Source organism: Triticum urartu, chromosome 5 (assembly GCF_003073215.2).
Source record: "Triticum urartu cultivar G1812 chromosome 5, Tu2.1, whole genome shotgun sequence".
Classification (NCBI taxonomy): Eukaryota; Viridiplantae; Streptophyta; class Magnoliopsida; order Poales; family Poaceae; genus Triticum; species Triticum urartu.
In genome coordinates this window covers 656,449,833-656,461,138 of record NC_053026.1, presented here as the reverse complement: position 1 = coordinate 656,461,138, position 11,306 = coordinate 656,449,833, and the positions used below count along the sequence as shown (strand labels likewise).

Below are 11,306 nucleotides of genomic sequence, written 5' to 3'. Positions count from 1 at the left end.
GTTGTAATGGTGTGACACTATATAATTGTGTGTTTGGGACTTCAAATAGAATTCATTCTATAATTAATCATTAAACCATAAGTATTATTAAAGGTGCACAACTTACGCTTGTTCTAAGTATGTACAACACTGGTCTTGCCTTCGCCGCATTTCATATAGCATGAAACGACAACGCTAGAAAAAAAACTGAGTGACCCTACTAAGAATTTCAGTTGCCTGAAGTTTAGACGGTCCATGATTGATGAATTTTAGTTCACAAAAGTACCATGAATTTGTTGTCATACTCGTATGGGAGACATAGGGAGATCATTAGGCAGAGTAGAGGGGTCACACACAAGAAATGCGAGAATGGGCGGAGGGCCTTAAACACCGCCGCATAAAAATCATGTAGGACTTCATGTTGGATCAAGACAAGTGCAACTTACAACATATACGCAGACACAAACGTATAAATGACGTAGATAGTTCCTGCAAAAATGTATAAATGACATAGAAAGAGAAAAGCTGGCATATATGTGCGGGCCAGGTACCAGACACGTTTAGGGTGGAAGACGCTCCTCTGACAGTTGAACCGACCGTTGTGACATCATAAACTTTTTTTTGCATAGTCTGGTTATGTTCACCTTGGTCCTAGAGTCGTTTGGTGATCCTTTGGGAAATTTGTAGATATCGGCCCAGAGGGTTTGGTTTTTAACCTTTTATCTTTGAACTCTAGTTAGTATTTTGTTTGTTGTATGGGAATTTATGGGTCTTATCAAGTTCTTGCCCTGTAACGGGTGTTTTGATGTCGAACACCACTAGCGGGTTTTCTGATAGTGCCCCAACTCGCTCTCTCTTTCCCTTCCCCTGTGTTGATTTGTAATCAATGGAAATGGAGACGCCCGGTTGGAAATTTTAAGAGCACAAACCAACGAAACTTTGTGCACCGTCATACATTGTTCCTCTAATGACCCAGAGTTCACCAACATAATAATTGGAATTGTTGTTTGTACATCTTTGCATTCATGCATGCTAAAAACCGGATTTTTTTTTGCCACCAACCAACTATGTTGTGCAATTGATTGTGTATTACATTGTTAGGGTAAGATGGTCATGCGTTGAAGCTTCTAGAGACATGGCACCGCACTAATTAAAAGAATAACATACAATATGACAAATAACGAGTTGACTGAAGTTTTGATACGAACCACTGATGTATAGGTCTGATTTCAATAAAGAAACCTTAAATATTTGTAGACAAGGAGATAGAGAAGGGAGGGGTGCGGAGGAAAGGAAAAAAATGGTAAAAAAGCTTTTACATGAGGCCGTAGATACCAATTCCACTGGACTTTCATCTTAAATAACAAGGCTTTTACAACCAACCTAAGACACCTTACAGGAAAAATTCCATACAATAATTTTTTTCAAGAATTACTTTTTGTACACATTTGCTTTTTATAGTTTACATTGCGTGCCAATGCTAATAGTGCCAAATTAACTCAAATAGTAGTTCATAACATGCTAGTTATAATATAAATGGGCTTGCTAAAACTCAGTCGACTGAAATTTAACTAAGTCCTATTCAACCTTGCAGCATTTTGTCCCATTGCTTGCAACTTTTTTTCTGTCAGTTTGCAACATCTGTCATGCTGATTGTAGCATGTTGTCCCTCGTCGATTGTAGCATGTCATCTCACCGGTCACAACATCCTCCATTGACGGTTGTAGCAATTTTACTTGGAACGGTTGTCGTATAGGTTGTCGTTGCTTGCAGTACTGTTGCAACATTTTTCATCGCCATTCGCAGCATCTAGCACCACAACTACGCTGATGTCATTAGACTGAGACTTGACTGAGTTCTAGACAGGCCGTAATATAAAAGCTCTCCTGAACGAAAGTAAAAAAGGCAATCACATGGTACTCACTCACACATCACATCTTTGTGAAGAAAAAGGTGGAAGGTAGATGTTGGACGCTGAACGGGCATCACATATGCATGGGCGCCAAGCACGGCCTGTCAAAAAAGACGCCCATGAGTCATTTCACACTCTTCTCTTCACAATCACGCTGGTTCCATGCATTGCACTAGCCAGCACCGTTGGGCAACGCGATCAGTGTGCTGGTGTCCCTTGGCTTGCCACCCTATATACTAGCTACTGCGTACTTGATTCTTCATCCTTCATCGTTCACTGTTCTAGTCTTGAAGAGAAGAGATGGACGGATCCACCGTCAACCGACTCGTCATCCTGTTCCTCCTCGTACTTGTCCTCGCCACCAGCAACAGCGAGCATGGACACGCAGGAGCCGTTGATGCGGGCAACGTCGTCGTCGTCCGGATTCGGCTAATCGGCCGCGGCCCGGATGACAAGACCACCATCGCCGTGCAGAGACACGACCTCTCCTTCGCCGGCTTCACCGATGGCAGCGGCCATTGGCACGCCTTTCCTGGCCTTGAGCATCTCTTCCCCACGTCCACGACGCTCCCATTCGGCAGCAGCTACAGCGACCTCATCGGCGGCCTTGCGAACCTGCCGGGCGTGCCGCTGGGGCGGGAGGCCATGCTGGAGGCCATCCGCGTGCTCGCCGCCTACCGCCCCGGGGCCGACGTGCAGCCGGTCAAGCGGGCGCTGGCGGCGATGAAGGTTGTGATGTGCGAGGCCCAGCGGGTGAGGCCCATCAAAGAGACCCTCAACGACGGATGGGACACCGGTGCCCGCGTCGCCCCCGAGCACCTGCCCTACATCGAGCACTGGGACACCATGTCCTATGAGATCCTCCGCTCCAACCTTACGGGCAAGTGGGACGGGCCCTTCACCAAGATACTGGAGACGGAAGCCAACATCCGCAGCAAGGAGGAGGCGCTCGCCGTCGTCGGGGTGCTCCGGAGCGTCGACTTCGAGCAAGTGATTGAGGCTCACGCTTCGCCGATCTAACCTAGAGTGAACCTTCGTGCTCATATGCATGCAACTCGTCTATCGCAGCTTCTGGAGTCGATGTTTGCTTCACGTTCGTCTTAATTAGCTGGTGGGATAATATGCATGGTTTCAGCTTGCTTACACAAGTATGTTGTTTGAGGCTTTCAGCCCAATGTCTCAAGTAATTTATATTTTCAAATCTATTCAGAAATGCTAAAACTTCTGCAGTCCAATTTACTTGAGCAGCCTCGCCTACGTACTAATCATGCTGCTTAAGTAGACGCTATTTATGGGCGACATGCTGAAACTCTGATAGAGATAGGAATACAACGAAAAATCACATCAAGAGGGTATTATCAATGCCACTAATTTATTCCTTCGTAAGAAACTTACTTTTGCAAAAAATTGACTACATTACCAGAATGACGTACTATTAGGCCGTCGGCATAGGCCAGTTTCCTGTCGGGATAGGCCTATGCCGACGGCACCCAGAGGCTGCCACGTGTCCACATGTGCCGATGGCCCAGCCGTCGGCATGGGCACCCAGAGGCTGCCAGGTGTCCACATGTGCCGATGGCCCAGCCGTCGGCGTAGATTCAAATCGATGCCTACGGCCTAGACGTCGGCATATCTACGTGTCGCCTAAGCCGATGGCCTACGGTCGGTGTATATGTAAAACTATGCCGATGGCCTTGCCGTCGGCATAGGTGACACGTGTCGCCCACTGGTAGCTCGACACTACCCTATGCCTATGCCGACAGACATCATCGGCATAGGGTCGTCGGCAACATTTGTGTCGACATACCCCGGGAGGCCGTCGACATAGATACCTATACCCAGGGCTTCCGTACGACCATCGGCATAGATTTGCCGTCAGCAAAGTTCCATGTCTGACGGCGGCTGACGACGCCATCGTCAAGTATGACCCAACTAGAAGGAGCCACGTGGCACAAGTATGTTGACGGGTAGGCCGTCGACATATATATGAATCTACACATGTGCCGATGGCCCAACCGTCGGCGTAGATTCAAATCGGTGCGGAGGGCCTAGCCGTCGGCATATCTACATGCCAGGACGCGCCCAATGGGCGCCATGTTCGCCTATGTTGCCGGCCTACCCGTCGACGTATATGTAAAACATTGCCGACGCAAGGCCGTCGGCATAGGTGACACGTATCGCCCACTGGTAGCTCGACACTACCTTATCTGATTTTTTCTGTTCTCTGTTTGAATTTAATTCAATTCAAGTACACAACAGATATATATGATGAAATAGACATACACATCACATATAGGTATCATCCTCACAACCACCACCACCACCATCACAACAACATAAGTATATGTTCACAACCAACACCACCAAACCATCACATCCTCACAACCAACACCACCGACAAACATAAGCAAAATCAGAAACAACATAAGCATCTAAGGAAGCACACAAGTCATCTAAAGGTGCATAAAAGACCACAAGTCATCTAAAGCACACAAGTATAACATCACCACCACCGCCACCCACAGGCTTAAGCGCCAAGACGTCCACCACCACCGCCAAGTCCGCCAAAGCCTAGGTCGTCACTGCTAACGGCAGTGCTACCGCCAAGACCGTCACCGCCTCGGTGGATCGAAGTGACCGGGCTCCATGACTCGGGAGTGATGCGAAGACCGGCACCACCACAAACGGATGATCCACCGGTTCCCTGGATGTTTGAAAAGACATGTTCGGGGGATATATGATTGTGTTGAATAAACGGTAAGCGGTGGTTGGATAGTTTGGGGATATACTAACCACCGTAGTCCCCGGGTGCTGTGCCAGAAATTCCTCAAAGGTAAGCAGCACTGGTTGTGGTCCGGCAGGTGGTGGTGGTGGTTCCATTACAGGAACATGCCTGCCGCCATGCTCTCAAAAATGTGTTGCATGTTAATTGACAAAGCAAACACGAATGTCAGAAGAAATGAAATTGCAAATATGGAAGTGAAATGAAAGGAGCTAAACTAACGCGCTCCTGGACGGCTGCAATTGTCGCGCTCCACGCCATGGTCTCCTGGCGTGTGTAGTCCATGTAGGCCTACAATATGACATGACGGAAGTCATTAAACATCTCAATGCGAAAAAACAAAGTGAGCAATGAAGATAAGAGGGAAAAATACTTACAGAGTACCGTTTGGCTAGGAGGGAGTGTGACTGCGCACTGGTCATGGTCGTGCTCGTGAGCTGGCTCGAGCTCGGGTCGGTAGCTCGGAGCTGTGTGTAGGGGATAGAAGGAGTGACCACGGCATCCAGAACCGTCTACCGACCATGAGCCTTAGGCCCCATGCCCACCACCACCCTATCGTCCGGACCCGTGCGATGTTTCGGTCGCATAGCTACAACCCGAAGACCCGTTGACCAGGAGGTCTAGCCCTTTCACTATCGCCAGATGGGCTTTGACCAGTGGACGCTTCCACCTGGTTAAATTAGGTCGGCCTACAGGAACACCCCCGAACACGGTCTGGACCCAACCCACCACTAGATTCCCTCCGGTTCTACCTGACACGCACGATTCCCCCTCCAAGTCATGGTGGCAGTGCCGTCCGTGGAAGGGGGCCACACCCTGGAGCACCAAGACGGGTGTCTACGCATGCCACATGACTTTCACACATGCATGAGGACCTGTTCAATGTTTTGGTCGTGTAGCTACACACCGAAGCCCCATTGACAAGGAGATCTAGCCCTTTGACTATTGCCGGATGGGCTTTGACCAGTGGAAGCTTCCACCTGGTTGCGTTAGATCGGCCCATAGGAACACCCCCGAACACTGCCTGGACCCAACCCACCACTAGATTCCCTACGGTTCTACCAGACGCACATGATTCCCACCTCCAAGTCACGGTGGTAGTGCTTCCACACGCGTAAGAGGGCCCACCGCAAGACCTGGCGGCATAGCTACCCCCCAAGTACCCCGTCCCGTCTAACCCTTACACAGTCGTCCGACGGATCTAGGCCTTTGACTTTCGTCGGACGGGGTTTGACCGATGGACCTTTTCACCGGGTTGTCATAGCCTAGCCCATAGCTACACCCCCGAACACGGTCCGGGCCCAACCCACCGCAAGATTCCCTTTGTATCGGCCCAACGTGGTCGTTTCCCCCCTTTATGACACGACGGCAGCGACGTCCGTGAGGGGGGTCACACCCACGAGCCACGTGATGGGTGCTTGCACCTGCCACCACGCTTCCACATGCGTAAGAGGGCCCACCGCAAGACCTGGCGGTATAGCTACCCCCCAAGTACCCCGTCCCGTCTAACCCTGCCACAATCGACCGACGGATCTAGGCCTTCGACTTTCGCCGGATGGGGTTTGACCGATGGACCTTTTCATCAGGTTGTCATAGCCCAGCCCATAGCTACACCCCCAAACATGATCCGGGCCCAACCCACCGCAAGATACCCTCTGTGTCGGCCCGACGTGGTCGTTTCCTCCCTCCGTGAGATGGCAGCAGCGACGTTTGTGAGGGGGGTCACACGCCGGAGCCGCGTTCCGGGTACTTGCAACTGCCACCACGCTTTCACACGCGTAAGAGGGCCCACAACAAGACTTGGCAGCATAACTACCCCAAGTACCCCGTCCCGTCTAACCCTGACACAGTCGACCAACGGATCTAGGCCTTTGACTTTCACCGGACGGTGTTTGACCAATGGACCTTTTCACCGGGTTGTCATAGTCCAGCCCGTAGCTACACCCACGAACACGGTCCGGGCCCAACCCACTGCAAGATTTCCTCCATGTAGGCCCGACGTGGCCGTTTCCCCCCAACGTGAGACGGCGGCAGTGACGTCCGTGAGGGGGGGGTCAACCGATATATAATTTAGGTATGTTTTTTGTTTAGATAAGGCACATTTAAGTTAATCAAATTTGTTTAGAAAAAAGGAGAAAAATAAATAAAATATAAAAAAATAACACAAATTGATGACGACGGCAATGCCGTCGGCATAGCTACGCCCCCGGCTTAATGAGGGCCTCAGATCGATGACGTGGTAGAGGCCGTGGGTCAGGCCTATGCCGACGGCGAGGCCGTCGGCATATCTATGCCACCCTACAGACTGATGAGGGGCTCAGATAGATGACGTGTCCCGTCCCCTGGATCAATGACGTGGGTCACTTCCTATGCCGACGGCCCCATTAGAGCCATCGGCGTAGATATGACATCGTCAAACGCCCGTCGCCCACTGGGTAGCCGGGCCCACATATATGCCGAAGGCGACCGTAGGCATAGAGCTAGTATTGCCGATGGCCGAGCTATGCCGACGGCACCCGTCAGCACATGTTGACGTATGCCGACAACTTTTCTACGCCGACGGCTTGACCTATGCCGGGTGCCGTCGGCATAGTTTAGGCCGTCGCGATTTGGGCATATTCCGGTAGTGATCATAGGTTTATTCTTAAACATTTTGAAAAAGCGCAATATTTGTGTATATTGTGCGCAACTTATTTTATTGTTTGTTTTAGATCTTATTTATTTTCTTAATGGGCAATAGCAATGCCACTAATTCATTATTTCTAAACCGAACCAATTTCATACTCTGCCTCGCTCAAGCCCGCTCCTAGATCATGGGGGGCGTCCTCTATGGCTATCTTGATAATTCCATCGCCAGTGGTTAGTGTTGTTAATCCATACATAGTCGTATTTGTAGGTTGTTGTTACCGTATCTTTCATTCAATATGTTGTGCAAAGTTGCACGCATATTTTTCTTTCTTTAGGCCGTAAACCCATGTTGATTTAGAAGAAGGATAAGAATCTGTGTGTGATATTACGAAGGAAGACATAGCCTTATATACACAGGAGAGCATGCGCAGGTGCTGGGTTGGTTACAACAGAAAGGAGCTAGTCTCCCGGAGAGACGTGTGCTAGCTACGCGGGGCGCGGGGTGAGGCCATGATCACCGCGTGGTGAGCGTGCGGCACGGTGCGGGCCGAGTCGGTGTTAGACGTTTTCCAACAGCCCCCCGCAGCCGCAACAGGGTCCTCGACGATGTTGAGGCTGGACCTGAACTCGCAGAAAATGGCCGTCGGGAGGCCCTTGGTGAAGACGTCGGCGAACTGGGACGTCAAAGGCACGTGAAGGACAGGTATGTCGCCGAAGGAGACGCGCTCGCGAACAAAGTGGAGATCGATCTCCACATGCTTCGTGCGCTGGTGCTGTACCGGGTTGGAGGAGAGGTACGTAGCGCTGATGTTGTCGCAGTAGACGATCGTCGCGCTGTCCGGTGGGCGATGAAGCTCGTGAAGAAGTTGACGGAGCCAACAGGTGTCGGCGACGGCGTGGGCGACAGCGCGGTACTCCGCCTCGGCGCTGGAGCGTGAGACGGTGTGCTGGCGTTTGGACGACCACGAGACGAGGTTGTCACCGAGGAAGACGCAGAAGCCCGACGTGGACCGGCGTGTGTCGGGGCAGCCTGCCCAGTCCGCGTCGGAGTAGGCGACCAGGTTGGTGTCGTGCGATCGCCGGAGCCGGAGGCCGAGATGAGCAGTGCCGCGCACATAGCGCAGGACGCGCTTGAGGTAGGTGAAGTGGCTCTCGCGCGGGTCATGCATGAAGAGGCATAGTTGCTGGACGGCGTAGGCGATGTCGGGACGAGTGAGAGTGAGGTATTGCAGGGCACCGGCGAGGCTGCGGTAGAGGGATGGATCGGAGACGGGCGGTCCGGCCTGGGCGGAGAGCTTGCGCTTGGTGTCAGCGGGCGTGGCGATGGGGCGGCAGTTGCTCATGGCGGCGCGTTCAAGGATCTCGAGCGCGTACTGGTGCTGCGAGAGAAACAGCCCGTCCGTGGTGCGGTGCACATTGACACCGAGGAAGTGGTAGAGCTCGCCGAGGTCGGACATGGCAAACTCGCAGTGGAGCGCGGCGATGATGGAGCGAAGCAGGGCGGTGGTGCTGGCGGTGAGGAGTATGTCATCGACGTACAGCAGTAGGTAAGCAGTGGATGTGCGGCGGCGCAAGATGAACAGCGAGGTATCGGACTTGGACGCGACAAAGCCGAGCGAGAGCAGGCAGGCTGTGAAGCGCTGGAACCACGCCCGTGGCGCCTGACGCAGGCCGTAGAGGGAGCGGTGGAGCTGACAGACGTGCGTGGGGTGACGCGAGTCGACGAAGCCGGATGGTAATTGACTGTAGACGATCGTGTCGAGGTGGCCGTGAAGAAACGTGTTCTTCACGTCCAGTTGATGAACTGTCCACCCCGACGAGACGGCGAGGCTGAGCACCACGCGGATGGTCGCCGGCTTCACCACCGGGCTGAATGTCTCGCCAAAATCCATGCCGTGCTGCTGTGTGAAACCACGGAGAACCCGTCTGGCCTTGTAGCGTGCCAGGCTGCCGTCGGGGTGGAGTTTGTGGAGAAAAATCCACTTGCCCGTCACCGTGTTGACACCTGCAGAAACAAGAGACCACGTATTGTTTTGCAGCAAAGCATCGAACTCATCTTGCATGGCGCGGCGCCAGTTGGGGTCTTTGAGGGCCTGTTTGTAGGTGGCGGGGATGGGTGAGATGGCAGGCGGGGATGGGTGAGATGGTAGGCGAGGCAGGAATGGCGGCGAGAGCAGCGGGGGAGAAGAGGTTTTTCGGCTGAAGGAAACCAGCTTTGCCCCGGGTGTGCATGGCGTGATCATTGCGGCGTGGGGTAATGGGCACGGCGCGCGGTGGGAGGGGTCGGCCAGGTGGCGAGGTGGGAGGGGATGGCTCCGGGTTGCTTCGGGAAGTGGCCGACCAGGTGGATTCGGTTGAGCTGGGATTGGTGGAGAGAGTGGGGCCAGGGTGGGACCGAGCGGATGGTGGAGTGGTGGGCGCGTTATCCGCGGGTGCGAGAGCCGAGGTGGGGTCGGGCTGGTGGGTGGGTTGGGGAGTAGCCGCAGGAGGCGCGTGGTTAGGCGGCGATCCCGAGGTAGGTGCGCCTGGATAGTACGAGGTAGGTAGGATTTGCATGGGATTTTCTGTGGCACGTGAAGAGGGTGTGGCCGGGGTGTAGGGAAACTGGTTTTCGTCGAAGACTACGTGTCTGGACGTGATGACCCGACGAGTGCCCAGGTCAAGGCAACGGTAGCCCTTGTGTTCACGAGGGAGACCGAGGAGGACGTAGTGGCGCGATCGGGCTGCTAGTTTGTGGGGGGAGGTGGCGTAGAGGTTAGGGTAGCATAGACAGCCGAACGTGCGGAGGTGGTCGTAGGTGGGGGCGACACCGTGGAGCATGAAGTAGGGCGTGTTGTGGGCGATGTCGCGAGAAGGACGAAGGTTTAAAAGGTGCGTGGCGGTGTTGAGGCTCTCCACCCAAAACTCGGGCGGCATGTGTGCTTGGAGGAGGAGAGTGCACATGATATCGTTGGTGCTGCGTATGGCGCGCTCGGCCTTGCCGTTTTGTGGTGAAGTGTGAGGGCAAGAGAAGCGCAAGGTGATGCCGTTGGCAGAGAGAAAAGAGCGGAGGCGGGTGTTGAGGAATTCTCCTCCGTTATCACACTGGATGCACTATAGACAGAGATGAAACTGGGTGAGAGCGTAGGCATAAAAGCGTATAAGAATATCGGCAGCTTCGGATTTGTGACGCAAAGGGAAAGTCCAGGAGTAATGACTGAAATCATCCATTATTATTAAATAGTAAGCATAGCCAGAACAGCTAGAGATAGGTGATGTCCACAAATCGCAATGTATAAGCCGAAAAGGAGAAGTAGTAAAGGAACTAGAGGAGGGGAAGGGTAGCCTGGGCTGTCGGCCGAATTGGCACGCCTCACAAGTGGCAGAGGGGGGTAGGGGTTTATTACATGAAGAAAGAAAATGAGATAATTTGGCTAAAGAAGCACGACTAGGGTGCCCTAAACGCCTGTGCTACAAGTTGCCGATGTCGACGGAGAGAGCCGTGGGTGATTCGCCGAAGAAAGGATAAAGCCCAGTGGAACTATTTGACCTCATGAGAGGGGTCCTGCTCGCCAGATCCTTCACAAGAAAGCCATGTGGGTCAAATTCAACTGAGACAGAATTGTCAATAGTAAATTGTCGTACAGAGAGCAAGTTTTTGACAACAGAAGGGGCGAAGAGAACATGATTAAGGGAGAAAGGGCGAGGTGGTAGAGAGGCGGTGCCCGTGGTAAGGACAGGCATGTAGGAGCCGTCACCAACTAAGATAGAGGGATACTTTGCAGAAAAACGAGACGTGTCCAAGTTACCCGCATTGTTGGTGATGTGGCTAGATGCGCCGGTGTCCAGGTACCATTCGCCGCCGCCCCCCGGAGCCTGGATGGACATGTTGGACATGGCGGCGTTGAGCATGTGGCCGGTGTCCCATGAAGTAGGCGGAGGCGTGTAGACGGGCGGGGCGCCGTAGGTTGGTGGTGCGGCGCCGTACGTCGGTGGGGAGTTGACGTTGTAGATCATGGGGTAGGC

The 11,306-nt window shown here is 52.9% G+C and overlaps 1 protein-coding gene across 1 annotated transcript; it reads left to right on the top strand.

Annotated features, from left to right (window-relative positions):
- Positions 1 to 2,158: 2,158 nt before the first annotated feature.
- Positions 2,159 to 3,111, top strand: LOC125511659 (60 kDa jasmonate-induced protein-like). Its single transcript, XM_048677083.1, has one exon. The coding sequence runs from the start codon at positions 2,192 to 2,194 to the stop codon at positions 2,909 to 2,911; it is 720 nt and encodes a 239-aa protein (XP_048533040.1). The 5' UTR covers positions 2,159 to 2,191; the 3' UTR covers positions 2,912 to 3,111.
- The last annotated feature ends 8,195 nt before the right edge of the window (positions 3,112 to 11,306 follow it).